At 46.4% G+C, this 26,416-nt stretch overlaps 2 protein-coding genes across 6 annotated transcripts in view; both read left to right on the top strand.

Annotated features, from left to right (window-relative positions):
- The window catches only part of LOC141785906 (uncharacterized), a 40,278-nt gene extending 36,703 nt beyond the window's left edge, over positions 1-3,575 (top strand). For 4 of the 5 annotated variants that reach the window (XM_074664511.1, XM_074664510.1, XM_074664509.1 and 1 more), the window contains 5 exons: positions 504-596; positions 1,108-1,200; positions 1,500-1,581; positions 1,777-1,889; positions 1,981-3,575. In XM_074664511.1, coding sequence (XP_074520612.1) covers positions 504-596; positions 1,108-1,200; positions 1,500-1,581; positions 1,777-1,889; positions 1,981-2,190 — 591 coding nt within the window. In that variant the 3' untranslated portion in view covers positions 2,191-3,575. The remainder of the gene's footprint in view (positions 1-503; positions 597-1,107; positions 1,201-1,499; positions 1,582-1,776; positions 1,890-1,980) is intronic. The other variant, XM_074664513.1, reaches the window with a different exon arrangement.
- Positions 3,576-4,594: 1,019 nt separating this feature from the next.
- Positions 4,595-26,416, top strand: part of unc80 (unc-80 homolog (C. elegans)) — a 32,454-nt gene continuing 10,632 nt past the window's right edge. Inside the window, exons 1-47 of the mRNA XM_074664229.1 lie at positions 4,595-4,822; positions 5,215-5,263; positions 5,620-5,776; positions 6,267-6,607; positions 7,258-7,381; positions 7,476-7,540; positions 7,769-7,905; positions 9,841-10,114; positions 10,184-10,318; positions 10,390-10,606; positions 10,703-10,843; positions 10,930-11,198; positions 11,270-11,596; positions 11,676-11,807; positions 11,899-12,046; positions 12,966-13,016; positions 13,439-13,587; positions 14,029-14,192; positions 14,674-14,772; positions 14,899-15,107; positions 15,640-15,746; positions 16,331-16,484; positions 17,356-17,528; positions 17,603-17,815; positions 17,897-18,032; positions 18,111-18,244; positions 18,329-18,506; positions 18,586-18,896; positions 18,967-19,170; positions 19,251-19,358; positions 19,428-19,566; positions 19,643-19,824; positions 19,911-20,042; positions 22,508-22,694; positions 22,800-22,931; positions 23,011-23,154; positions 23,237-23,424; positions 23,498-23,681; positions 23,765-23,859; positions 23,948-24,037; positions 24,108-24,209; positions 24,285-24,465; positions 24,535-24,800; positions 24,874-25,008; positions 25,082-25,220; positions 25,302-25,398; positions 26,244-26,414. Coding sequence (XP_074520330.1) covers positions 4,731-4,822; positions 5,215-5,263; positions 5,620-5,776; positions 6,267-6,607; positions 7,258-7,381; positions 7,476-7,540; positions 7,769-7,905; positions 9,841-10,114; positions 10,184-10,318; positions 10,390-10,606; positions 10,703-10,843; positions 10,930-11,198; positions 11,270-11,596; positions 11,676-11,807; positions 11,899-12,046; positions 12,966-13,016; positions 13,439-13,587; positions 14,029-14,192; positions 14,674-14,772; positions 14,899-15,107; positions 15,640-15,746; positions 16,331-16,484; positions 17,356-17,528; positions 17,603-17,815; positions 17,897-18,032; positions 18,111-18,244; positions 18,329-18,506; positions 18,586-18,896; positions 18,967-19,170; positions 19,251-19,358; positions 19,428-19,566; positions 19,643-19,824; positions 19,911-20,042; positions 22,508-22,694; positions 22,800-22,931; positions 23,011-23,154; positions 23,237-23,424; positions 23,498-23,681; positions 23,765-23,859; positions 23,948-24,037; positions 24,108-24,209; positions 24,285-24,465; positions 24,535-24,800; positions 24,874-25,008; positions 25,082-25,220; positions 25,302-25,398; positions 26,244-26,414 — 7,562 coding nt within the window. The 5' untranslated portion in view covers positions 4,595-4,730. The remainder of the gene's footprint in view (positions 4,823-5,214; positions 5,264-5,619; positions 5,777-6,266; positions 6,608-7,257; positions 7,382-7,475; positions 7,541-7,768; positions 7,906-9,840; positions 10,115-10,183; positions 10,319-10,389; positions 10,607-10,702; positions 10,844-10,929; positions 11,199-11,269; positions 11,597-11,675; positions 11,808-11,898; positions 12,047-12,965; positions 13,017-13,438; positions 13,588-14,028; positions 14,193-14,673; positions 14,773-14,898; positions 15,108-15,639; positions 15,747-16,330; positions 16,485-17,355; positions 17,529-17,602; positions 17,816-17,896; positions 18,033-18,110; positions 18,245-18,328; positions 18,507-18,585; positions 18,897-18,966; positions 19,171-19,250; positions 19,359-19,427; positions 19,567-19,642; positions 19,825-19,910; positions 20,043-22,507; positions 22,695-22,799; positions 22,932-23,010; positions 23,155-23,236; positions 23,425-23,497; positions 23,682-23,764; positions 23,860-23,947; positions 24,038-24,107; positions 24,210-24,284; positions 24,466-24,534; positions 24,801-24,873; positions 25,009-25,081; positions 25,221-25,301; positions 25,399-26,243; positions 26,415-26,416) is intronic.

Below are 26,416 nucleotides of genomic sequence, written 5' to 3'. Positions count from 1 at the left end.
TTTAATGAAGCCGGGTGACTCATGGCTCCAAGGCGAGGCACGGAAAGCTTTGTGAAGGGCAGTCTGTGTTTCACAGTCAGCGCGGATCACGCTGAGAGTCTCTAATGTCAGGCTGGTAGATTTTCCTGTTTAATGCTGCAGCTTTGTTGGAGTTTTTCAGAGTCTTAGCGCATTTTTCTATCATTGTCATTGTTTGACCTTGGTTCTGCTACCTCAAAACAGGCAGCGTAGGAGCAGCAGAAAGTAAAGGAAAAAAAAACAGAAGTGTGTGCAGGAATATGTGCACATGTGTGTGCAGGTAAGAGGAAAAGCTGTCAGGAGAATCCAGGTCAGGTCACAGGAGACGGAGACTCACTGTCGGAGCTGTTGCGTGTTTTCCCTTAAACCTCCCCCTCCTTCTGTTTTCTGTTTGGCCCTTAGAGGAACAGGCGTCTTAAAATCATCTTCTTCCTACATCTGAGGCACATATAGTCTTTTTTTTTCACCGCTGGGTTTTGTTGTAGGTTCAAATTTTACACGAGAAGCTGGACTTCAGTCATATTCAGTCAAAGTGCGGCTCCAAGGATAATCTGAAGCACATGGCCAAAGGAGGCAACGTACGTACGCTTTTTCTCTTCTTCTCTTTTCTCTCTCTGGCTCTCTTTCATGCTTCTTATAAATGTTCATCTATCCTCTCATCTCTGGGTTTATTCCCAAAGTGCAACACATACATGCTCCTCTAAGTTGGTCTGTTAAGTTGTTTTAACCTTGTGCAGTGAATAAATGTGTTGCGCTTGGGAGTTAAATACAAATACACTTCAGGAAGCTTTAACAGGAGCAAGATCAAGACTCGCTGGACCACGTCTGAAAGAGTGAATGTGTCAGTCTGATAAATGGCTTCACCAGAAAAGAGTGTACGATTCAATTCTCCTCGTGCTAAAGTGAGCACCATCAGATTGATAAGTCGTGGATTTAAAATTGGGACAATTTTTCGAGGATTATTTCAGGCAGGAAAAGAAGCGAGGGAGGGAGGGAGGGAGGGGAGGGGGAAGTAGGACATGCTTAAGCTCCCCCTCGATCCAGTTTGAGAGCCCGACAAAGTGAAAAAAAGGCTCCTGTCATTCCCAGGTCATGATCCCGAGCGTCAAACTGGACTTCAGCCACGTCCAGGCCAAGTGTGGCTCCCTGGATAAAATCCAGCACGCAGCAGGAGGCGGAAATGTGAGTGACTCAGCAGACAGAACCGATTCAGTACCTTCAAATTTAATTTCCTGCTACTGCTAGTTTTAATATTTGTTTCAGGCTCTACAAACAGTGTCTGCTCTGTGTAAACACAGCATGCAGCCTTGTCTCTTTAACTGTGTTTGTTCTCACTGTAATCACCCATGGACGATAAAGTTTAATTGAAGCACCTGCTCCCTGTAGCATCCCGTAGAGCCGTTTGTTGGATCTCTTTGCCGTCCCTCAGATTTTTCTGGTTGCCTTTCTTTGAATTTGTGCTTTTATTTTGCAACCCACAGGTCCAAATCCAGTCTAAGAAGATCGACTTGAGCCACATCACTTCCAAATGTGGCTCAATGTCCAACATCCGCCACAGACCAGGTGCAGTACAGCCACTACTGCAGATTTCATGTTGTCAAGAAATAAACAACTCATGTGACCCCAACATGTGCAGAGTCAAGATGCCAAATGTTTCTATTTTAGACGTCAGTGTCCTTGACTACTCCTGACTAGTGTGTCATGTGATGCCTCTTGGATTTTACGCTCTTCTTCTCTTCTTTGCTGTCTTATCCTCAGGGGGAGGCAACGTGCGCATTGAGAATGTGAAGCTGGACTTTAAAGACAAGGCCCACGCCAAGGTCGGTTCCCTGAGCAACGCCAGCCACACTCCTGGAGGCGGGAACATCATGGTAAATAAAAAAGGAACAAAAAAACACGTCCTTCAGAGATTCCTCGAGAAAACACAAGAAAGAGAATTCTGACTTGAGCTGTTTTTTCTAGATCGAGAGCCACAAGCTATCCTTCCGGGAATCAGCCAAAGCTCGGGTGGATCACGGCGCGGAAATCATCATCACCCACTCCCCAGGAGTGGAGACGGGAGGCACTTCTCCTCGTCTGTCCTCCGCTGGCAGCATCAACCTCCTGGAGTCGCCACAGCTCTCCACGCTGGCCCAGGATGTCACCGCCGCCCTCGCCAAGCAGGGTTTATGAGCTGTCTGTTTGCAAACCTCCTCACAGAACCCCACCATCTCTTCTCTTCTCTAATCATTCACTGATCGGTCCTTGAAAGCAACACAACCCTCTATCTTGATCCAACAGCTGCCGTTGATCGACTCTCTCGTCATCAACGGCTTCTCCTGTCCTTTCAGCAGGATTTAAAAACTTTATTCTTCATGCACTCCCTTAAAGGAACATGCTCAGCCACCTTTTTGTTTCATTTCATTCACTTCTGGACTTTTTGATTTCGTTCTGGCTTGAACACTAAGGATGCTAAGATTTGGGTGGGTGGTTTTGTCTGAGACGCATCGAATGGTTTTTACAATTGTACAGTGATTTTTTTAGCACGAAAAGCATCACATTCCACTTATCCAGGAATAAAATTCAACTCATGCGTAATTCTCATTGGTACCTGGTGCAAGATACAACTGCTAGATTCTAGTCATGTGTGTGAGAGGACTTGGAGTGTATCTGTACCTGCAGGAGAGAGGCTGATTAGCATGCAAGCCAACATGTCGTCATGAATTTTGTTGGTTTGTTGGTTGGTTCATGATTTCCTGATATGTAATGAAATGTTGGACAAACTGTGTTTTCTTTTTTTTTTATATCTATGTCACTGTAGTGGAAGTTGTTCCAGTTTTTGTACGTTCCCTGTGGCTGCACTGGCTTATTAGCACGTAAGCTGTTGCAGTTGTGTCGCTAAAAAAGGCTAGCTTTCCAATCGATTTTCTTTTCTTATTCCTGAAAATCAATTGGCTGCTCTTTTTGTTTTTGTTTTTTTTTTGCATTAGCTCTGTGATTTTATTAGGCAACAACAATGCTGTTATGCTGGCATGGCAATTAAATGATGAATAAATTAGATCTATTTGGAGCAGTCTGCAACTTTTCGGTGTGTGGGTGCGTTAAGTGTTGAAAGACCGGTTCTCTAAAAGGCTGCGTGACCTTTTCTCTTTTTGCAGAGTTGTTCTTGTATGGTGTATTTGAATGCGCAAAACAAAAGTTCATTTGAAAGTGGAAGCTTTGTACAAAAACATTCCAGTGAAAGAAAGAGCAGCTACCTGGCCCTCGTTTTGTAGGATTGAACTTCACAGGAACTGGAAGCAGAAATGACCCTCGACTTAAAGCTTTTAGAAAAAAAAAAAATTGAAACATTTTCTCTGCTCACCATTGTGAAACTCCTCTTCCTCCCCCTGATGTCGTTACCCTTCAAGTGTTTTTCTGTGCTTCCTATACTCTCCCAAGCCCTCCCCCACCTATTTTGCCTGTGTAAGTGTATTTAAAAGACCATGTAGATGTGTGCACACTTTTCCGATGTTTGAGACATACTGATGACAAATGCTCCTACAGGTTGATAACAGAAATAAAGAAAATAAAAACTGGTTCAATCTTTTTTTTTCTTGTGTGAATGATCACGTAACACTATTTTTTCAATTTTTTTTTCTATGTGCTATTGTCATGTATGGGAATCAATATTTGTGTTATTTCTAACAGTGTTATAATTGTGTTGACGTTTATAATTTTGTGTTTTTCTGCTTTTTTAAATTTTCTTTTAAGTTTTTTTTTCAAGTAATTATTTTTTGTTGGGGTTTTACTCTATTTAATGTGGTTTAAAGTTTGAAGTATTTTTAATCATGTAGCTTTAATTTCGTTAGCCTCATAGCATCATCGCTAAGTCGTATTTCAAAGTGTTCAGAAACAAGAAAAAACGTCACATTTTTAAGTTTATTATATTTTGTTACTATTTGAAATATTAAGTTCATATTGTATTTATTTTTATATTTAACTTTTTATTTTTATTTTAATTTCTTTGATTTGGCCAATTACGCTATGACGCTGACGGTTTGTTTACATCGTGTTTGAGTGACACTTGACCGCTCCGCCGTCAACCAGGACACACTGAAGGTTCCAACTTAATATTTTTACGGAGTTTAAAATCTGATTCTTAACCTGATTTGTGACAATAACTGTTATAATAATTCTCAATAGGTATTAAACTGACCAAATATTCTCAGTTCTTTTTTTTATACCTCCTCCTCCTGTTTTTTTTTTTTTTTTGTCACAACCTGTTGATACTCAAAAGGCGGATCGTCCCTCAGGTGAATGCACCCCCGGATGTTGATTGGCGGGATTTGGTGTAAATATCATGTTTTGATCTTTATTCTGTGAGAACCGAGCAACATCTGTCCCAGCTGCACACTGCGTCTTTAAGCTCCGCGGTAAATTAGCGCGTCGATCAGCTGTCGCTGTCCGGTGAGGGTGGTGCGGAAATCATCGCGCTCCATCCCTCTCCATCTTCTCCCCCACCCACCCCCTTCGCTCTCTCTCTCTCTCCCTCTCCGTTTCTATCGCCGCCGATCGACCGACACTTGCAGCCATTTTCCGCAGGACGAACCCGATCATGTCGTGAAGAGGGGGGAGAAGCTCGGTGGTCACCTGGGCAGAGCCAGCAGCAGCAGCAGCCGCTGTCACTGTCACCGCCGCCGCGCGTCCCGGTGGTCGCGCACGGGCAGCCAGACAGGCACGCACCGGTCAAAATGGTGAAGAGGAAAAGCCTGGACGAGAACGAGCCGGAGTGCGGGAAAGGAATACCGTTCCCCATCCAGACCTTCCTCTGGAGGCAAACCAGGTTGGTGTGAGCATCAGTGGTAATGGATAACAGGTGTTTGGCAATGCTGGGATTACGGAGGATCAAGGATTTGACAGCCAGTGGTGTCAGTGTCGCTGCTTTTCTTAGCCTAATAGACATCAAAATGCAATCCAGAGTGTGCATTGACGCTTGTGCAGCTGAGTGTCAGTGGAGGAAGATGAGATACATGTTTTCCAGAAGATCTGAATGAAGACGGCTGCAGATTGCATGATGTCACCTGAACATCAAATTTACAAAGGAAGTGGGTCAAGGAAAAATTACACTGCAGGAAATTAAATGTGTATTCTGTCAAATGATGAAATGACATTGAAGATTTAACCTTCATTTAGGGTTTTCTGATATTGCAAAAGCTCGATTTTCATTTGTTTCAGTGCATTTCTGCGTCCAAAGTTGGGAAAACAGTATGAAGCATCTTGTGTGGTGAGTAATTTTTATAATGCACATGTGGACATTGCGGTACAAACAATCATCCTTTCCTCTGTAATCTCTTTTTCACCTTAATGCACCTGCAAATCAAGTGGGCTCTTGATTTTACATTTAGCAAATTAGTTTTTCCCCGTGTTTCCTCCTATTACCTCAGAGCCAGACCTTTCGGAAACTCATATCCATAATGACAGCTTCTCCAGATCCCCTTGGATCAAAACAGAGCAGCCACTGTCTCTCCCACAGGCGCTGGCTCGCTCTGGGGCCATGTGGGACATTCAGATAGTCAAAGAAAGCAGCTTTAGATCCTGCCTGATGTCTCTTTTTCTCCTCCTCTCTGGCTGCCTCCCCAGTCCTTTGAGCGGGTGCTGGTGGAGAATAAGCTGCACGGGTTGTCGCCGGCCCTGTCAGAGGCCATCCAGAGCATTTCCCGCTGGGAGCTGGTCCAGGCTGCGCTGCCTCATGTACTCCACTGCACCTCCATCCTGCTGTCTAACAGGAACAAGCTGGGTAAGGACGTGCAGGACACACATTAGCACCGCCTCAGGCATCAAGTTGGCAGGCTTATCCGCGTTATCTTCACTCAACAAAGCACTTAACATATGCTCAGTCACAGGACAGTTACGGCACAGCTTGGCATTGCTCTGTCTGGAGTCTTACTGTAAACAAAGCGTAGAAAAACAGGCTTATTTAGATTTTATCTGCTTTAAACATTTGAGCGAGTCAGAAAAAATGTTATCTACTTCATCAGATGCATTTTGTGTCATTTATTTGGGTCATCTGGTCTTATTTCCTCAGACAATTAATAAAAAAGCCATCAAAATAAAGGGAAATACAGGAATCATGAGCTGAAAATCAAAAGTCTTGGATTTAAAAATGACCAAAATTCATCTAAAACCTCACCAAATCCTTTTAATATGACAGTAAAAGCTTTTTGCCCCTCATTCATCACCTCCCTAAGCAGCCCTCACCATTAACCCCTGACCTCTGACCCCCACAGGCCACCAGGACAAGCTGGGCGTGGCCGAAACAAAGCTGCTTCACACGCTGCACTGGATGCTGCTGGAGGCCGCCCAGGAGTGCAACCATGAGCCCAGCCTGGGCCACGGCTGGTCGGCGGGCAGCAGCAGCAGCGCCTTCCTCCAGCCTGTAGGGAACCAGGGGTCGTCTCCCGGAGCGCCCGGGTCTTGTTCGGGCTCTGCTCTGGGGGGGTCGGGGCCTCAGCACAGCGGGTCTCTGCTGGAGGAGGATGAGCATACTCGGACCAAGCTGTTCCACAAGAGCATGGCGACAGTGGAGCTGTTTGTGTTCCTGTTTGCTCCGCTTATTCATCGGATAAAGGTCTGTCACTGACGGCGGAAGTGTTCACAACCAATACACACGGTCTTTTAGCAGTTTATACTCTGAGGATTATTTCCTGGGATATCTTTCCTGGATTTTTTATTTTTTGAGGCTTCATTCAGCTTTATTCACCCCCATATAAGCAATATGGAGTGGGACTATGTGCTTTTATTTTACGATATTTGGGCTACCAATTTAATTTAAATTGGGATTCTTCAATATTTCTGATTTTTGCAATTTTTTTGTTTTCTTCTTTAATACCAAACCAAGTATAAAAGTTAAATGATGATGTCTACAGACTATATCAGGTGCCATATTTTTCCTAATATACACATCACATGTGAGTCAGTTTTTAGGATAATTCAGGGGATCTGACGTCTCAACTTTTTCCAACCCAGCTTATAAACAAAGACTAAATTAAAGGAGAAATTTCAAATTAAAAAGATTTTTGAACAAAAACATCCCAATTTAAAATCTCTATACACTATGTATTACGGTAGTCAGATACAGTTGTTTGTTATTACCGTAATACACTTAAAAGCCAAAAATTATTATTGTTTTTTTATGTTTCTCAAAAAGTGCCTGTTGCTTTAATGACATGTGAACTAGTTTTAAAACACATTAGGAACATGCTCTCATTTTTTAAATAGGAGTCTGACCTGACCTTCCGATTGGCCAGCGGTCTTGTGATATGGCAGCCAATGTGGGAACACCGCCAGCCTGACATCCCTGCCTTCACTGCCCTCATCAAACCCGTCAGGAACATTGTGACAGGTGCAAAAAAAAAAAAGACTACAAGCAGCTGTAAGGGTTAATCTATTTTTGCTTGTTCTTAATTAAGACGTGTAATCTGCTGTTGTCTCAACAGCCAAGAGGAACTCCCCAGTCAACAACCAGTGCAGCCCCTGTGGATCTGGCAACCCGGGTCCAACGGTGAGTGTTGATTGAACGTGTTCCTCCCCTCCCCCTGTCAGCATCCCCTTGAGGGTAGCTGCTCATATTCATTAGCACCTGCCATCCGGGAGCATTAGTGTGGTTCACTGGGGTCAAGACAAAAACCGGCCTCCTTTTATTATCAGGATTATCAGCAGCTTCCTGTGTGTGTGTGTGTGTGTGTGTGTGTTTACATACAGTATCTGTCCATCTCTCTCCCACTCACAGGGCTTCCAGGTGGTCTGTGAAGCCGCCCAGTCGGACTCCTCCTCCCCCTCGGGTGGAGAGCAGAGCTGTCGCCGTGGTAACTCAGTGGAGAAAGGTGGACCTTCCCAGCAACCAGTGAAAGGTCCTTCCAAGAAAAAGTGAGCGATGTTTGAACACTTTAACCCTGAAGGGCAGAGATCGACAGCAGTCATTGATTTTTTAGCTTCATGCTAATTGAAGCCTTTGCTGCTACTTTCACATGTTTTTCTTCCAGGATCAAAACAAACTCTCTCCCAAAGCTTCACTGAGATGCATAATTTCTCTGTGATGATCCCAAGAAGCTAGCAGTGTGTTTGCTGGAGCGCTGCAGAACTTCACTGATTTCTAAGTGACCCACGCTGACACCGAGCTGGTGCCATCATCTTGTTGATGGCTAAACATTCACCCCTGCGGCGGCGTCTGTCGGAACGCACTGCACGGCACAGCTCGCCTCACTTGCTCGTCAGAGAGCTGGCGTAGTATATGAATAGCTCCTCCTTTCCCCCCTCCTGTGTAACGTGGGTCTGAGCTGTGGGTTGACACGCACGAGCATTAGATCCGTGTGACGTTTGCCCGCAAAACAGGGTAATTATGTGGAAGTAATGTGCTACATGTCTGATGCTGGCAGTGTCCCTGGCCTGGCATGACACGGCGTGGTTTGGCTTGTCTGCCCACGGCAAGTCTGGTGTTTGCTGCTCAGTCTGTGCTTGTTTTGGCACTAATAGGAACCAGCTTGGGAGAACTGGAAATCCTTATTTATGCTCTCCCTGCACATAGGGGTTGATATCATCTCAAATCTCTTAATGGCTGCTCTGTCATCTTTCTGAATCACCCCCAAAAATAAGTGAGCTGGAGGAGGAAAACCGTGGGAGAAAGCATGGTGGAGGTCTGTAAGCCACACATTGCTCATTCCTCATCATCGCTCGACTCGTTCTGACAACCAAACTAGTCACTCCGCTGCTCCTCCTCATCCTTCTGACAGCAAGCAAGCGACAGCAAGTCACAACAGCCCCCCTTCCCCTCCCCCAAGCTTGCTATTCTGATACTCTGGAGCACCAAAGGCGGTTTTGAGCGGTCACATGGTTACGCAGAAAAAGGATGGGAGATTTATCTCTTTGTTTCAGCACACGTTCAACAATGAGGGATTAATTGCTTTCTCATCAGGGAGTTTTTAGCTCATGTTGGAGAGGATTCTCACACTCTTCTGCTTCAGTACTAAACTTCATCGTTATTCAATCAAAATTTCTTCTTCTTCTTCTGTGACACTCCAATAAATCATTCCTGTCATCACCTCCTCTGATTAATGCAGCTTACTCATCCTGCATCGCGAGCACTGGCTGCTGATGCTGATGCCTTGGCAGTTTCCATGGCAACCGCTGGCTCCTGCTGCATCTCTCCTTACCGCATGGAGTCAGAGGCTGGGCCTCTCTTACCTCTCCTCTCCTCTCCTCTGAGAGGTCTGGGGTTGGCTGTCGTCACTCGGTCTCTGTGGCAACCTGACACAACAGCACCAGGCAGAGTGTGTGTGTGTGTGTGTGTGTGTGTAAGTGTGTGTGTGTGTGTGTGTGTGTGTGTAAGTGTGTGTTGGCTAGACAGTGAAACATGATACAGCCTCCCTCCGCTGTCCTCTTAAAGTGATTCATGTAGATATCGACCATCTCTTCCTGCCCCATTTATTAGAGCAGCTGAGATTAAATGCTGTCCTCTCTGCTCCCTCCTTCTCTTCCTCTCATGGTATCAATATGTTTCTCCACAGCGTGCGGCGCTCTATCCGCTCTGCAGCTCTCCAGCCGCTGACCTTCATTCAGGCTTATTTATAGTGGACTCACGTAGGCTTAGGCTCCCTCTGTCCCTGCTCCTCTCTCCTGATGAAGCTGGAGGGGGGCTCTGCCCTTGTTTACCATCCTCCTTTGATGCATTATTAATGAAGCAGCGTGGCGGGAGTTGATGACAGTCTGATAGAGCAGGAAAGGCCATAGCATAATGTGTGGATTAGAGATTATGAGATGTCACATTTGAGCATGCATCCAAATAAACTTCATCCACCCTCACAGGACGTCAGCTCCAGCCGGCCTCCCCGCTTCCCTCGCCCAGCGAGCCCGCTATGCCACCTACTTTGACGTGGCCGTGCTGCGCTGCCTCCTGCAGCCGCACTGGACCGAAGAAGGCGTGCACTGGGCCCTCATGTTCTACCTGCAGCGTCTGAGGCAGATCCTGGAGGAAAGACCGGAGCGTGTACCCGAACCCTTGGTCACGCCCCTTCCACGACCACGCAGCAGCTCCATGGTGGCTGCCACGCCATCATTAGTCAACACACACAAAACACAGGTAGTAGAGCTGAAACTGTCTTATGCGTTTTCTGCAAAACTTTTTTTGACTCTTGTTCCTCTTCTGCAGGATATGAGTCTGAAATGCAACGAAGAGGGAAAATCTCTCAGCACTGAGACGTTCGCAAAAGTTTCTCTGACCAACCTGAGGCGACAGGCAGTCCCTGACCTCGCCTCTGATCTTGGCATGAACATCTTCAAAAAGGTCAGACATTCAGAATGTGATTCCTCAGAGTTCATTTTGTGCAAAAACCCACACTTCTGTTTCTTTTTCAGTTTAAGAACCGACGCGAGGACCGTGAGAGGAAAGGCTCAATCCCCTTCCATCACACCGGGAAGAAGCGTCAGCGCCGTATGGGCGTTCCTTTCCTGCTCCATGAAGACCACTTGGACGTCTCACCAACACGAAGCACTTTTTCTTTTGGAAGCTTCTCAGGGTTGGGTGACGACCGGCGGACTCTGGACCGTGGCGGCTGGCAGGCCACCATCATGGGTGAGCAGCTGTTGGATGTCACTTCATTACAACTGGTGTTTCAAACCAGTGTGTGACCTTTAAAAGCCTCCTTTCTGTGAAATCTTATCTTTTTAGGCAAATTCACACGACGAGGCAGCACAGACACGGCAGCAGACGCTGACAGCCTGAGCGCCAAACACTCTCACTCCCACCACTCTCTGCTCCGAGACATGCCCGACCACTCCAACAGCCACAGCGACAACACCGTCAAAGAGGGTGAGACAAAACACAACTCCTTCCTGAGAAGATTTTTAGAGCTTCAACCTCTTTAGGATGAATTAATCCTTCTTCCTTTTCGACAGTCCGCTCCCAAATCTCCACCATCACCATGGCGGCGTTCAACACCACCGTCGCCTCCTTCAACGTTGGCTACGCCGACTTCTTCACCGAGCACATGAAGAAACTCTGCAACCCTGTCACTGTCCCTGAGATGCCTGTGGAGCCTCTGGCGTGCGCTAATTTGCCACGCAGCTTCACCGACTCCTGCATCAACTACTCCTGCCTGGAGGAGGGGGAGAACATCGAGGGGACCAACAACTTTGTGCTGAAGAACGGCATGCTGGACCTCACTGTAAGTCACTTTACGCTACAGAAAACAAAACAGAAGAAGAAGAAGAGAATGATTTCTGTTTTGTTTCCCAGGCTGTCTTGCGAGCTCTCTACGCCGTCCTCAGCCACGACATCAGCTCCAGGATCTGCGACGTCGCCCTCAACATCATCGACTGCCTCCTCCAGCTGGGCGTGGTCCCCGGCATGGGCAAGAAGCTGTCCAAGCAAGGAGACAAGGAGAACCAGGAGGCGCGGTCCAAAGACTCGTCCAGTCAGGGGCTTGGTGGAGGCGCGCAGGGAGGTGGATCCATCCCTGGAGCTGGAGGAGGTGGCGATGGCGGAGGAGGAGGTGGGAGTGGAGGTGGGAGCGGGCAGGGGAGTAAGGATGATGTGAAGAATAATAAGGAGAATGACAAAAAGGTTTGTTTTTCTGCTTCCTCACCCAAAAATCAACTTGATCCACATTTTCAGGAAGTAATCCACTTTTTTCTTCAAACAGGAAGAGGGCTCTGGCTTTAGCACCCACCGCTTGGCGCTCACCATGCTGATAAAGATCGTAAAGTCTCTAGGCTGTGCTTACGGATGCGGTGAGGGACACCGCGGTTTATCTGGAGACCGCCTCAGGATGCAGGTCAGACTCCTCCCCCTCCTGTGGCACACCTTCTCTTTGCACATCACCTGTTTCCACAAATCACCCTCTTCTTCCACTTCCTCTTTCTCAGGCCCAAAACTGCCTGACCAGCCTGTACAAGCTGGACAAGCTGCAGTTTCGTCAGACTATGCGCGAGTACGTCAACAAAGACTCTCTCAATAACATTGTGGACTTCCTGCATGCGCTGCTGGGCTTCTGCATGGAGCCCATAACCGACAGTAAGTATGTGGTGACCCAGGAGCAGGCCGGACCGGATCCTGATACTCAGATTTCCTCAAGAAAAAAAGGTCTTCTGTGCAAATTCAGGGTCAGGAGAGAAGCTAACGCGCTAACATGCTCACAATGGCAAAGCATGTGCATTTACTGTGGAGGGATGCTAACATTTGCTAATGTTGCATTGCTTTTGTCATAACCAAAGAGCTACAAACATTCCCATCATGCTCAGCAAATCAGCAAATGTTAGCATGCTCGCAGGCTAAGCATAAAGAAGCATTGTGTGTTTGCTAGCGCGGTTGTTTCAGGAGGAGACGTTAGAGGATAGGAATCGAACAAAGCTGAATTGTACTCCCGCTGTCTCACCTTGCACTTTGACTTTGCATTCCAGCGCTATCTCTGTTTATATATCTGTTCCTCCCTTTCCTCCTTCCACCCCTCTCTGCTTGTCTTCGTCCCTTTTTTGTCCTCCTCCTCCTCCTCCTCCTGCATCCATCCCTCCTCTTTTTTCTCCATCCACTCCAGCGAGCTGAATCCTTTACCTTCCTTACTCACTCATCCATTCTGTACACTTGCCAATCCAAAGCTTTGCTCATTACATCTCTGCTCAATCGGCGGCTTTATTGCTGAGCATTGAGACACATTGTACATGCCAATTCAGTTTTGCTGAAATTTAAAGCACAGAGAACTTTAAACATTTGGCAAGTTACTGAAGAGATGAGTGTCTTTAATTCTGAAAGCGACCAGGGCACCTTGTGAAGTTTTTGGTGTGTGTGTGTTTTATAAGCACATGTGGTAACTTGTGTGTGTTTTGGGTTCACCTCCATGTGGAGGTGGGGGTGCCTCGTCCTTTCTGACATCGCGTACATGTCTGTGCTGGCCTGACTGTCAATCAACTTGTGCCCCGCCTCTTTTCTCTTGCAGAGTACGGCAGTGCAGGTGAGAGGTCCAGGAGGGCGAAAAAAAGAAACATCGGTAGATACACATGATCAATAATCAATCAATAAGTGAACACACTTACCTGATCAGACCCTTCCCAAGGCACTGCTTCCATCGCTGCACCCCTTAGACTCGAAAGCCACAAAACGCGCCTGCAACTTCAAATTTAGGCTCACATTTTATGCACAGCAAATCTAACTGGACCAAGAGTTTGTTTTTGTAGCAGGCCTTAGCCACTTGCATGTATCTTTCCCTTTTCCCAGAATCCTTTTCAGTTTGCTTCTCCCCCATATGCTTTATGGACCCCTTTCCTTTGCCCCCTCCCTCCCCCTTCCTGTTGTTGGGCTCACTGTTTTTATATCCAAGCTGGTCAGTTGTGAATAATGCTCTCTTCTCGATGACTAAACCTCCCCCCTGTGTGATCCGTGGTCTCTCCCGCCTTCCCCTGTTGCTTCCAGACAAGGCGGGCTTCGGCAACAACTTCACCACGGGGGACAACAAGTCTGTGGCGCAGAACATGGAGGCGGTGGTGGTGGGCTGCATGTTCAAGTCGCTCATCACCCGCTGCGCCTCCACCACACACGAGCTGCACAGCCCGGAGAACCTGGTGAGTGGTGTGTGAAATCATTCGTCCATCTGTGTTTATTTTCATGGCTTTGATTCGGGCTGTGATCCACCAATCAGATGCACTCTTTCATTCCTTTTTTTGTCAAAATCTGACTTTCTGAGTCTGCTTCAGTTGCATAAAACTCCCTAAACTCACAAAAGCACTTAATGAATTCATGTATTCAGCGTGCATCACTCCTCTCCTGACCACTTCTGTTGCGCTCAAACGCCTCGAGGCTGGCATGACTTGTGCACGTTGGCGGAAGATGACACACTTTTCAAGGCAGGCTGTGTTATGGCACGGACTCAGAGGCCACCCACTCACAAGCTGGAGCTGGATCCTTCACAAACACCACCCGTTTATGCATATATATATTTATATAAGCATGCATCAGGAAGCATGCACGCTGCCTTAATTTGTTTTTTTTTCTTCTTTCTGCAGGGTTTGTACTGTGACATCCGCCAGCTGGTGCAGTTCATCAAGGAGGCTCATGGGAACGTGTTCCGCAGGGTGGCGCTGAGTGCCCTCCTGGATAGCGCCGAAAAGGTCGCCACTACTAAGAAACCAGAGGAGAAGGAGGAAGCGAAACAGCCTGGCCCGAGGAGGTACCGAGAAACGGTGTCGATGACATCCAAAGGGAAAAAATTCAACGAGAAAAAAAATCAGACCTCTGCTTATCATCACTGCTGGCTGTTTTTATTTTTCTTATGTTCTTTCTGTCCTGTCTGCATCTGTTTTTTCCTGCTTGAGTGACTGATTTGATGTTATTTTTAAATGATGTGGCTTTGGCACGCCGAGCAGCCCTGCAGGGAGCAGCACTGGGCTCTTGTTGACCAGGATGACTGTTTGAATTGATGGAGCCCTGGTAGAGCCGGCTGAAGGCACCCAGGGTTATTAAATCCATGTCTCAAATTGGACTCAAACCAGACGTACCAGCTTCAGATTAAAGGAATTATAACTCTGACAGTTTAAGGCTGAAATAAAGAATTGGAGCTGTAAATGTGAGGAAAAAAAGAATCACAGTGTCTGGATAAGGCTGCCTGAGCCTCTGTCTCTGTGTCGTGATGTGTGTGTGTGTGTGTGCAGGTCAGAGGCGGGTGTGTCCGGGGAGAAGGGTCAGGTGTCCAGTGCTGCAGATGAGTGTCGCAGCTACATCTCCAGCAGACCCCCCCAGACCCCCGAACAGTGAGTGTCCACCTCATATCGCACCATGTATGTCCAAGTCCAGCGTCCATGTGTGTGCTCAGAGACGGGGTTTCTCCCAAGTTAAGAGGACAAATCACATTTTCTTAACTTCCTGTTGGTTTCTAGTGATGAACAGATCCCTGGTGCTCTCCTGGGCAGGAAGGACTTTTGGAGGAAGATGTTCAAGTCCCAGAGCGCCGCCAGCGACACCAGCAGCCAGTCTGAGCAGGACACTTCAGAGTGCACGACTGCTCACTCTGGCACCACGACCGACCGGCGCTCGCGCTCCAGATCCCGTCGCATCTCGCTCCGCAAGAAACTGAAGCTGCCAATCGGTGAGGAGACTCACTTCGTTTCGCACTTCCACGATCATACCTCACTGCATTTCTCTAACATGCTGTGTTTTGTGCCCACCAAGCCCAAGTCCGAGTCACTTCATCTCTTCGGTCTGTTTTGTGTTCCCTCTTAATCCCTCAGCATGCCGTAGGACTTCTCGCCATCCACTCACTCTCTCTGTCTTACGTATGTGGATGTGGAATCATCTTCATACAGTATTTCCCTTTGTTCGTCTTTATTCCTCTTTGGTTTTATCTGCCACCTCTCTTCAGTTTAACACCCTGAATGCTCCTTTTCTTCCTCTCCTCACTGCAAAAAACTGAAATCTTATCAAGTGTTTTTGTCTTATTTTAAGTAAAAGTCGTCTTAATACCTTGATATATTGTTTTCTACTGAAAATAAGACAAAAACACTTCATAAGATGTCAGTTTTTGCTGTGTTGTGTGTGTGTACATCCCCCTACCACCCTGTGTGTGTCATACACATGCTGCTAAGTGTCGGTTGTTAAAGCAGGTTTTGTTTTGTCTCCAGGAAACTGGCTGAAGCGCTCTTCGCTCTCCGGGCTAACCGACGGCGTCGAAGACCTGCTGGACATCAGCTCTGTGGATCGACTCTCCTTCATACGGCAGAGTTCAAAGGTCCATCACAGTTTTAATCTTGTTCCAGGATGTCTTCACTGCAAAAAAATGAAACCTTATCAAGTCTTTTTGTCTTATTTTAAGTAAAAAATGTCTTATTATACTTGATATGAGCCACATCCAACTTATAGCATTATGCTACTCTAGTATTCCCTCTGTTGCTGGGTTAGCATGGCTAGCTTGTCTATCTTATTGGAGATAAATCTTACATTCCCAATAACGATGGATGGAAATACAGGTCGATGTCATCACTTCTTGACCCAGCACGTCGTCCTCACCTCCTTCACCTCACCTTGTGGGGAAACATCCGGCCTAGCACCAGTTAGCATTGACATGCTACAGGCTTCTAATAGCTGATTTCAAGTGTAAACAATTTAGCCATGGTTACATGTAGGATCTCCAGACAAACACAGGAGCAATACTAGTAAAAAGATCTGTGTCCATGACCAAGAAATGAGCAGCTCCAAATGCAGAGATGACGAAAAAGATGAAAAAATCACAAGAGACGGACATAGAAGAGAGAGCCACTGGCGTCTAGCAACATGAAAATGAAATGAAATGACGTGGATATCTTTGTGTCGCAGGTGAAGTTCACCAGTGCAGTGAAGCTGTCTGAAGGAGGAGCGGCGGGGCCGGAGTACGGCAGGGACGAGGAGGAGAATTTCTTCAAGCGGCTCGGTAAATGGAGGTCTGGCAGGAGGAATCCATCCAAGCTTCACCACACAGAAGAGAAAGATGGTAGACCTCCCCCACTCCCCCCCCCCTCCCCTCCCCTCCCCTCCCTAGGGGTGCCCACCTTGCCCTCCCACGCCCCCATCGTCCTGTGTCTCTGTCCCTCGTCCTCTCCCTGCCTCTGTTTGTCCGTGTGGTGTCGTGTCCTGTCTCACATCACGAGTCGTGGCCTGTTGATCCATGTCAGCTCTGTCAGCTGTTGTTCTCAACACATCAGAGTCTCCTTTTCAGACACTCACATGTGTTGATTGTTGCTTCATTCGAGTAGATTCAGGTCACATGACTTGAGATTTCCGACCCCCTTTTTCCAAAAAGAAGCCGATTCTTGCATCACACTCTTCTTCCTGTGCAGCTATGTGTTGTTACTCTCCATCCCAACTGTGCACGTCCTCTTCTCCTCCTAAAAAAACAAACCCCTTCCTTCTTTCTTCCCCTCACTGGTGGAAAGGAAGGAACGGAGGTGTGTGTGTGTGGGAATCCGTCACATCTATGAAACCATCTTTCTACTTGCAGAGCGAGTTTTCTGTGCTTTCGTGTGAAGCATGACGCCGTCGGTGCTCTCTTCTTCGTCTCTTCTGTGGTGACGTCTGGTGGTATTTTCCGATGCCTGAGTTGGAAACAGAACAGTTCACATACAGCTTTTCTTTCTCTCTGTGCGGCTACGGTTACACTTGGCGAAACCAATCAGCTGATTTTAAAGATGTTTGGATGGTGAAGTTAAAATCCAAGTGTAACCTCTGCTGGTGGCTGTGTGTCCATCTCACACTCAGCTTCATTCGTTGGTGGCTTTTTCGTGAAATGTCCAGCAAACTCCTCCTCCTCCTCACTCCTCCTGTCATACCCCTTCTCTTTCCTGTATCCGCACGCTTTCCTTTAGGACCTCACGGCTTCCAGGAGCGCCTCGCAGCCAGCCAGGAAGCCATGAAGAACAAGAACGTGGTGAATCTAGGCGCCATCCGACAGGGTATGAAACGCTTCCAGTTCCTCCTGAACTGCTGCGAGCCTGGAACCATCCCCGACGCCTCCATCCTCGCCGCCGCTCTGGATCTGGTACGTCTCAGAAAACACCCACCCCTCCCAAAACCTCTCATTTTACGTAATCGCTAACTTTACTCTTTTTTCAGGAAGCTCCAGTTGTAGCTCGAGCATCCCTCTTCCTTGAGTGTGCACGCTTCGTCCACCGCTGTAACCGCGGCAACTGGCCGGAGTGGATGAAAGGCCACCATGTAAATATCACCAAGAAAGGCTTAAGCAGAGGGCGATCTCCCATTGTGGGCAACAAAAGAAACCAGAAGCTGCAGTGGAACGCTGCTAAACACTTCTGCCAGTGGGGAGACGTGAGTTGATGTTTTTGAGGCGTCTCATTGGCTGAGAGGTCGCTGCGTGTTTTCATTCTTGTGTTTGATCCTCTCTTACAGGCGATCGGTACGAGGCTCAGTGAGCTGTGTCACTCTGACAGCGAGAGCCCTGCAAACATCCTGGGTTACATCTTCGACGAAGAAACCAAACGCAGAATGAGGAAAGAAGACGAGGAGGAGGATTATTTAGACGACAGTGAGTCGAAGGAGAGTTTCCTGCTTGGGATACGTTTCTGAATCAGCTTGATTTATTGTGTTCTCTCTTTCTTTAAAGACACGGTGAACCCGACAAAATGTGGCTGCCCCTTCGCTCTGAAGATGGCGGCCTGCCAGCTGCTGCTTGAGATCACGACTTTCCTGCGAGAGACGTTCCCCTGCTTACCCCGACCTCGCACTGAGCCCTTAGTGGTGTGTAGTCACGTCTCAAGACGCCAGACTTGTTGATGATGTTCTTTAACAGTCGCAGGAGAATGATGCGTCTTTGTGTTGCAGGATCTGGACAGCGCCCGCCTGCGTCTGGACCCAGAGCTCGGCCGCCACCGCTACGAGAGGAAGATCAGCTTTGCAGGAATCCTTGACGATGAAGACGGACATGACTCCCTCAACAGCAGCAGCCATACGCTGAAATCAGACACAACAGGCGAGGAGAAGAAGACCCAGGAGGTTCAAGGTGAGATCTGGTTCACACACACTTCCAGTGTGTTTTTTCAGACAATCCAACAACCTCTCTCTGCTTTCTTCTTCTCCAGCACCCATCCGTAAGATCCGTATAGGAGGCTCTCGCCTGCTTCAGATTAAAGGGGCTCGGAGTTTCCGTGTCAAGAAAGGCGGATCTCTGTCCTCCATACGGCGAGCAGGGAGCCTGAAGAGCACCAAGATGTCCCGTCAGGATTCAGAGTCTGAGAATGAAGAGGGGCTGCTGTCTCAAACCCAGAGCAGGGACACTGTCACCGACATCGGGAGCCCGTTCAGCACCAGCGAACCCAGCATCGAGCCAGAAGGCCAGGGCTCAGGAGGAGGAGCAGAGGACAACTACCACCGCAACATGTCCTGGCTCCACGTAGGTCCTTCAAAACACGTTCACACACATGTGCACACTTGACGGCTGACTCTGCGTCCTTTCCTTGCAGATTATGATCCTCCTCTGCAACCAGCAAAGCTTTATCTGCACCCACATCGACTTCTGCCACCCGCGCTGCTACCAGCACCACAGCCGCTCCTGCGCCCGCCTGGTCCGAGCCATCAAGCTGGTGTACGGGGAGACGGTGGACAGTCTCAGGGAGGACAGCGGCTCCTCTGGGAACATCGGGGCGCGAGCCAAGAAGAACAAAGAGGTCGGTCAATCTCGCTCAGGTAGCGTTTGTTTACAAGTTGTTGAGTTTGTGGCGGTTTAAAAAGTCCTTCCTGGTTTTAGTGTTCGGATAAGTCTTGCCTGAGGACGCCGTCCATGAAGAGAAGACCCACTGACTCCAACACAGAAGGGAAGAAGGACACAGGCATGCTGAAGTACATACGCAACCAGGTGAGAATCCTGAAACCTTCTCCTTCTTCAGCACTCCATCAGATTTCCTAACATTCTCATCTTCATCAGGTGATGAGTCTGTCTCCAGCTCCTCTGTCGCTGCTCATCAAAGCAGCCCCTATCCTGACAGACGACATGTATGGAGACATCCAGCCCGCGGCGTGGGAGCTCCTGCTCAGCGTGGACGAGCATATGGCGGCAGCTGCTGGTGAGTCGAGCGTCAGTGAAAAATCAGTGAGGTTGTTCTGCCCTTCAGAGTTTTAACTCTCTCCTGCTCCTTCCAGCTGCCATGTTCCTCCTGTGTGCCGTGAAAGTCCCGGACGCCGTGACCGAAATGATGATGGCGGAGTTCCATCACCAGGAGGCGTGCCAGCGCATCAACTCCATCCTGAAGTTCTACACGCTGTGGCGTTTCCGCTACCAGGTGTGGCCTCGCATGGAGGAAGGAGCCCAGCAGATCTTTAAGGTACAGTTCATCAACGAAATGTTCGAATCTTTTTTTCTTTTATAGTGAAACGACTTTTAAAACACTTCATGTATCTGACGTTTCAGATCCCTCCACCCAGCATCAACTTCACTCTGCCGTCTCCGATACTCGGCATGCCCTGCGTCCCCATCTTTGACCCTCCCTGGGTGCCGCAGAACACGGGCAGCGTGCAGGACCCAATCAGTGAAGACCAGTCTGTAAGTCTGTGATGGGCTCAGCTTTCAGAGACACAACTGTGGTTGAATTCGAATTAAAAAAAATTGTGAATTTCTTTGATTTCAAGAAAAGAAAAGAAAAGTTGAACTCAACATAGCAGCTTCAAACAGTGAAGGGTCTGCAACCTGTGGCTCTTTGACTCCTTTGCAGTGGCTCAATTAAGTTTAAAAAATATTACTGAAAGAAAGAATTTTTATAGCAGGTATAGAAAAATAAAGACATTGACACTATATGTAAGCATCAGTTAGAAGTTTGTTGAACCAGATATGCATAACATCTTGCAAAAAGCGTTTAAATTCTTTTTGCAAACTTTTTAATTGTTTCAAATGAGGCAGAAAAATAAGAGATTTTTAAAGTTTTTGCAAATGTCTTTTTAAACATATTTCTGTAAAAATTCCATTTTTTCACAAATCTAGCGAGTTTTTGAATTTTTTAAAATTTTTTGTTGATTTGCAATATTTTTTAAATACAGCTTTTTATCTTTTTGCAATGTTTTATTTTTTTTTTTGCAAATTTTAATTTTTTTTAATTAAATAAATTGCAAATATTTGAAATTCAAGTTTTTAAAAAATGTTAGCAACTCACTGAAATTTCATAAAGTTTGCAAATTTTGGAACAAATTAACAAAATTTTTTATTTTTATTTTTTGCAAATAATTTAAAATCCTTTTTTGAAAAATTGGGTTATTGAATTTTTGAAAATTTTGCAAAAAATTTTAAACACAGCTATTTGTTTTTTTGCAAGTTTCTGGATATTTTTTGCAAGTTTTTGCCCATTTCTATTAATTTATTTTTATTTTTAAAAAAGTGCAAATATTTGAAATGCAACTCACTGAAATTTCATAAATTTTGCAAATTTAGGAGAAAATAATAAATGTATCATTTAATAAAAATACTTGGAAATTTAGTTAAGGTAAAAAAAAAAAAAAGCTTTAAATGTATGATTTTATTAACCCAAAAACTTAAATATTTTTCAGTACATTTTCAGTATGTTAAAATTTTTATACACCTTTTTGTCTTTTTTATGAAGATTAAGTAGGTTTTGTGGCTCCTGGGTGGCTTTATTTCAGCTGAGCTGAGGCAAAAAGGCTCCTATGAAAGTAGAGGTTGCAGACCCCTGAGTTAGTGGGTTCCCCTTGCTTAAAGGGGGTGGCTTTTAAAACATTTTTAGCAAAATGTGAGCAACTGCACCCAGAAATCTGCTCATTACAAACCTGTTTCACTCTTATTTTGAAGCTTAAACTCTCTTACTGCAGCTTTAAATGAGATTTCTTGGTGTATCCTTTACTTTCTTTTCTTATATGCACGATAACCAAAATGTGTTGAAGAGATTTCTGCGAGCACCTGTTCTATAATTTACCTATCGACTGTCTTTGTTTTTAGTACTCCACATTAATTCAGTCAGTCCATACCATAGTAAGTTGGTATTTCTGTCCGGATGTTTGTGCTGATGCATCTTGTTACTCAGACCATTAAAGACAGGAGGAGTTTTCACTATTAACTGTTGGGGGCTTTTCATCCAGGATCACACTGCAAAAACTGAAATCTGATCAAGTGTTTTTGTCTTATTTTCACTAGAAAATGTCTTTTTAGACGTAATATGAGCCACATTCAACTTACCAGTCGAGCAAAGCGTCTTGTTTTCAAGTTCTTGTTCCATTGGCTGATTTTTTACTCACTACAAGCAATTCAGACCTCATTTTTCTCTTTGAATAACTTGAAACTTGACATTTTTCTGGACTGATAAGTTGAATGTGGCTCGTATTGAGTGTAATAAGACAATTTTTATTGAAAACAAGACAAAAACACTTGATGTATTTGAGTTTTTGCTGTGCAGAAGCTGGGATGGGGACAGGGATGGGGGCGGGGGGGGAGTCTCATGGGTCATTCTCTGTAGTTTTTGCATCGTGATCAGCGACACTCCAAAACAAATCAGCAAATAACAGCATGCATCAGACATTCAGACATTTTGTGTGTGTTGTGCTGTTGATGCATGGTCATTGGATGAGGATGACTTTGCTGTGTATGTTTTTTCTTTCACATCACGCCTACTTGGAAATGTATGTGTATGAGCATTTGTGCGAATGCTGTGAGGCATTTACTGTACACAAGATACAGTAAATTCTCCAAAACCCAGTCTGAACACTTTTATTTGTGTCACAATTTGTCTGATTGGAATATTTTCCCAGTATGACGCTCAGGATGGCGTTGGAGCATGAGATCAATGTGCTGGTGGAGAGTTACTGTATTGGTGTGTTGTCCGGTCATTCTACATCGAGAAGCTTGTTAGATGAAGAAGCTGTGCACACGAGTTCCTGACGGATGAGAACGTTGATTTCGTAGTAACCCCTGCATTTTCTCATTCTGAAAACACACCTCTGCACTTTGCATTTCATGTAAATCCAACGCCGACCCCGCTTCATCCATGCCACCTTCCGTTTTTCCAGAAATCCTTTTCAGCACGAGCCGTGTCGCGCTCCCACCAGCGAGCCGAGCACATCCTGAAGAACCTGCAGCAGGAGGAGGAGAAGCGACGGCTGGGCCGTGAGGCGAGCATCATCAGTGCCATCCCGGTGGCTCAGGAGGCGTGCTACGAGCCCACCTGCAGCCCCCCGCCTGAGCAGGAGGAGGAAGGTGGGGCGTAAGAAATGCAAACAGGATCAGTCGTAGTTTTCTTTTATCTCTGTTTCCTGACGTCATGTTGTTGTTTCTGTGTTCTGTGGACATTAATCCCGCCAGCAGAAGAAGTGGTGAACCTGACATCCCGCCGTCTCTCTGTCAGCCCATCCTGCGCCTCCAGCAACTCCCACCGCAACTACTCTTTCCGCCGAGGCTCGGTGTGGTCAATGCGCTCCATGGCGAGCGCTGAAGGTACTAAAACAACCAACATGTTGAACTTCAATCTTATCCTCCTGGGAAGCATCCGAGATGTTTTCCTTTTTGTTTCTAGATGAAGAAAACACAACAGAGCACACACCCACTCACCACATGTTGCAGCCACCACAAGCTGTCTTCCCAGCGTGCATCTGTGCTGCAGTGCTCCCAATCGTGCACCTCATGGAGGATGGAGAAGTCAGAGAAGACGGCGTGGCAGGTCGGTGATTTAAAGCGTCCCCACAGCGACACATTTGGTGCGATTGTGTTTTAATTAAACGTGTGCTTTAATGTCTCATCAGTGAGCGCTGTAGCTCAACAAATCCTCTGGAACTGCCTGATTGAGGACCCCGCTCTCGTCCTGCGACACTTCCTGGAAAAATTAACAGTCAGCAACCGTCAGGACGAGCTGATGTACATGCTGAGGAAGCTCCTGCTCAACATCGGAGACCTGCCTGCTCAGACATCCCACATCCTCTTCAACTACCTGGTGAGAAAACAACAGAAAAGACTCAAATCTGTGTTTTTTTCAGTGTTTCTTAAAGTGGGATGTTTCCTCTCAGGTGGGGCTGATCATGTATTTCGTGCGGACCCCGTGCGAGTGGGGAATGGACGCCATCTCTGCCACGCTGACCTTCCTGTGGGAGGTGGTGGGCTACGTGGAGGGGCTCTTCTTTAAGGATCTCAAACAGACCATGAAGAAGGAGCAGTGTGAAGTCAAGCTGCTCGTCACCGCGTCCATGCCAGGTGAGACTCCTGAATCTGAAACACCTGATCCGATGATGAGGATCCAAAGAGGCTGAACCTCTCTTTATGCGTTGTTGATGCAGGAACGAAAACTCTGGTGGTGCACGGGCAGAACGAGTGCGACATCCCGACGCAGCTGCCAGTCCATGAAGACACTCAGTTTGAAGCTCTGCTGAAGGTGAGGACACACTCAGCTCACCTGAGGGGCAAGTTTGGCTCCAGAAACTTCTTTTTCTACTTGACTTCTTGTTCTTTCTTCCTGACAGGAGTGTCTTGAATTTTTCAACATACCTGAGGCCAGATCTGCACATTACTTCCTCATGGACAAACGATGGAACCTCATTCACTACAGCAAGGTAGAAACAAACAGATTCAAAAATGACATCTGAAACTTACTTGTTGTTAAAATACGTTTATGTTTTCCAGACGTACGTACGAGACATCTATCCTTTCCGGAGATCAGTGTCTCCTCAGCTCAACCTGGTCCACATGCTCCCCGACAAAGGGCAAGAGCTCATTCAGAAACAGGTAAGGAGGATGTCGGATTGATGCGAACTTAAAGAGGAGCTCTTCTTCTTGGTCTTGATCTTCTGTCTTCTTCAGGTGTTTTCCAGGAAGCTAGAAGAAGTAGGTCGCGTCCTCTTCCTCATCTCCCTCACCCAGCACATGCCAGCTGTGCACAAGCAGTCCCACGTCTCCCTGCTGCAGGAAGACCTCCTCCGGCTGCCGTCCTTCCCACGCACCGCCATCGACGCAGAATTCTCCCTCTTCAACGAGCCTCAAGGTGAGGCCTCCTCCTGCGAAATCACCACCTCCTTGTAGTTTTTGTTTTAACTCCCAGCTCCTCTTGTAGGGAAGGAGCTGTTCGGTCTGGACACCCTCCACAAGGTGCTGTGGATCAAGCTCCTGGAGGAGATGTTTCTGGGCATGCCCAGTGAGTACCCGTGGGGTGATGAGATGATGCTGTTCCTTAATGTCTTTAACGGAGCTCTGCTGCTACACCCGGAGGACAGCGCCCTCTTGAGGCAGTATACCGCCACTGCCATCAACACAGCTGTCCACTTCAACCACCTCTTCTCCCTGAGTGGGTACCAGTGGATCCTGCCCACCATGCTGCAGGTAGGAACAGTTTGGATCAGGATTTTATCATGATGTAAGCACAGAGGCGTGATCTTGTCTTTTTTCCTGACAGGTTTACGCCGACTACGAGAGCAACCCTCTGCTGAGGCAGGGCATCGAGTTCTGCTGCCGCCAGTTCTACATCCTGCACCGCAAACCCTTCATCCTGCAGCTGTTCGCCAGCGTCGCTCCACTGCTGGAGTTCACAGTAAGACCCCTGAGAGCTCACACAGCTTCACTGAAGCAGAAGTTTCCTTAATCTAACAGTTTTTCTCCATCAGACCAGCACCAGCACCGGCCTGTCCAAAGGAGTGTCAGCTCAGTGTCTGTTTGACCTGCTGGTCTCTCTGGAGGGGGAGACCCAGGACTCCCTGGATGCTCTGGAGCTGGTGAAGGCTGAGAAACCTCTGCGCTCTTTAGGTGAGTCACTTCTTCAGGGTTTCTACTCAGTGTGAGTCTAAGAGTCTAAGAATTTAAATCTTCACTTGTTGCTTGTTGCAGATTTTTGTTATGGTAATGAGGACTTGGCGTTCTCCATCAGTGAGGCCATCAAGCTGTGCGTCACGGTGGTCGCCTACGCCCCAGAATCCTTCAGGAGGTACAGAAACTCAAGTCCTCTTTTATCTCTTCTTATTTTTATCTCCAAATGTAAAATTTCAGCCGCTGTTTAAAGATGATATTTTGTGAAGATTGAGTTCACTTTTCTATATATATATATATATATATATATATATATATATATATATATATATATATATATATATATCAAAAATATTCTAAACTCAGAAAAAGTTGTTAGTGTTTTATTTTAAACTAAATGTCAGAGTGACTACCCTTAGAAAAGAAAAATACATGTACCAATTTATTTTTTTAAATGTATTGTAATATTTTTTTTCGGAGATAAAATATAAATACTAAATCTCATTGATGGAAATATATTACCTAATGTATGTCATGATATTTTCCAATATGCTGCAATATATTTTTCTTTTGTAAGGGTAAGCTGTCTTTGATTAAAATAATCTGTCACTGTTAATTGAAATTTTATGTATCAAAAGTACCAGTAGTATCGGTGAGTAGAGAGGGTGTACTCATACTGGTATCGGTCTGAAAAAAGTGGTATCCAACATCCCTAATTGAAACTAATAATTTAAACTTCAAAACTAATAATCTCTTAATGAAATAAACTATCAAGAGGGAGAAAACAGAAAAGCAGCATCAACCTTAAAGTGCTGAAGGAAGGAAGGAAAGGAAGGAAATGAACTGAAGAAGAAATTAAGCTAGCAGGCACACAGAACCTGAATCTAAATTGACATAACATTCTGTTTTGCATGACTTTTGGTCTCAAATGACAGAAAAACAAGCTAAATGTGAGAAAAGGGAACCAAATTAGCGCCCCAGACTTCAATCTTATTAACGTATGTCGGGTCTTCTCCTTTGCAGTCTCCAGATGCTGATGGTGCTGGAAGCACTGGTCCCCTGCTTCCTCCAGAAGCTTAAGAGCAACACAGTGACGATGGAGTCAGCCTCAGCTGCCAGGGATGAGATCGCAGCCATCGCTGCTTTAGCCACATCGCTGCAGGCGCTTCTCTACAGCTCTGAGGCTCTAACAAGGT

The sequence above is a fragment of the Halichoeres trimaculatus genome, unplaced genomic scaffold, assembly GCF_033239565.1.
Source record: "Halichoeres trimaculatus isolate MK-OKI-2021-1 unplaced genomic scaffold, fHalTri1.1 fHalTri1_scaffold_24, whole genome shotgun sequence".
Lineage (NCBI taxonomy): Eukaryota > Metazoa > Chordata > Actinopteri > Labriformes > Labridae > Halichoeres > Halichoeres trimaculatus.
This window is presented reverse-complemented; position numbering and strand designations above follow the sequence as displayed.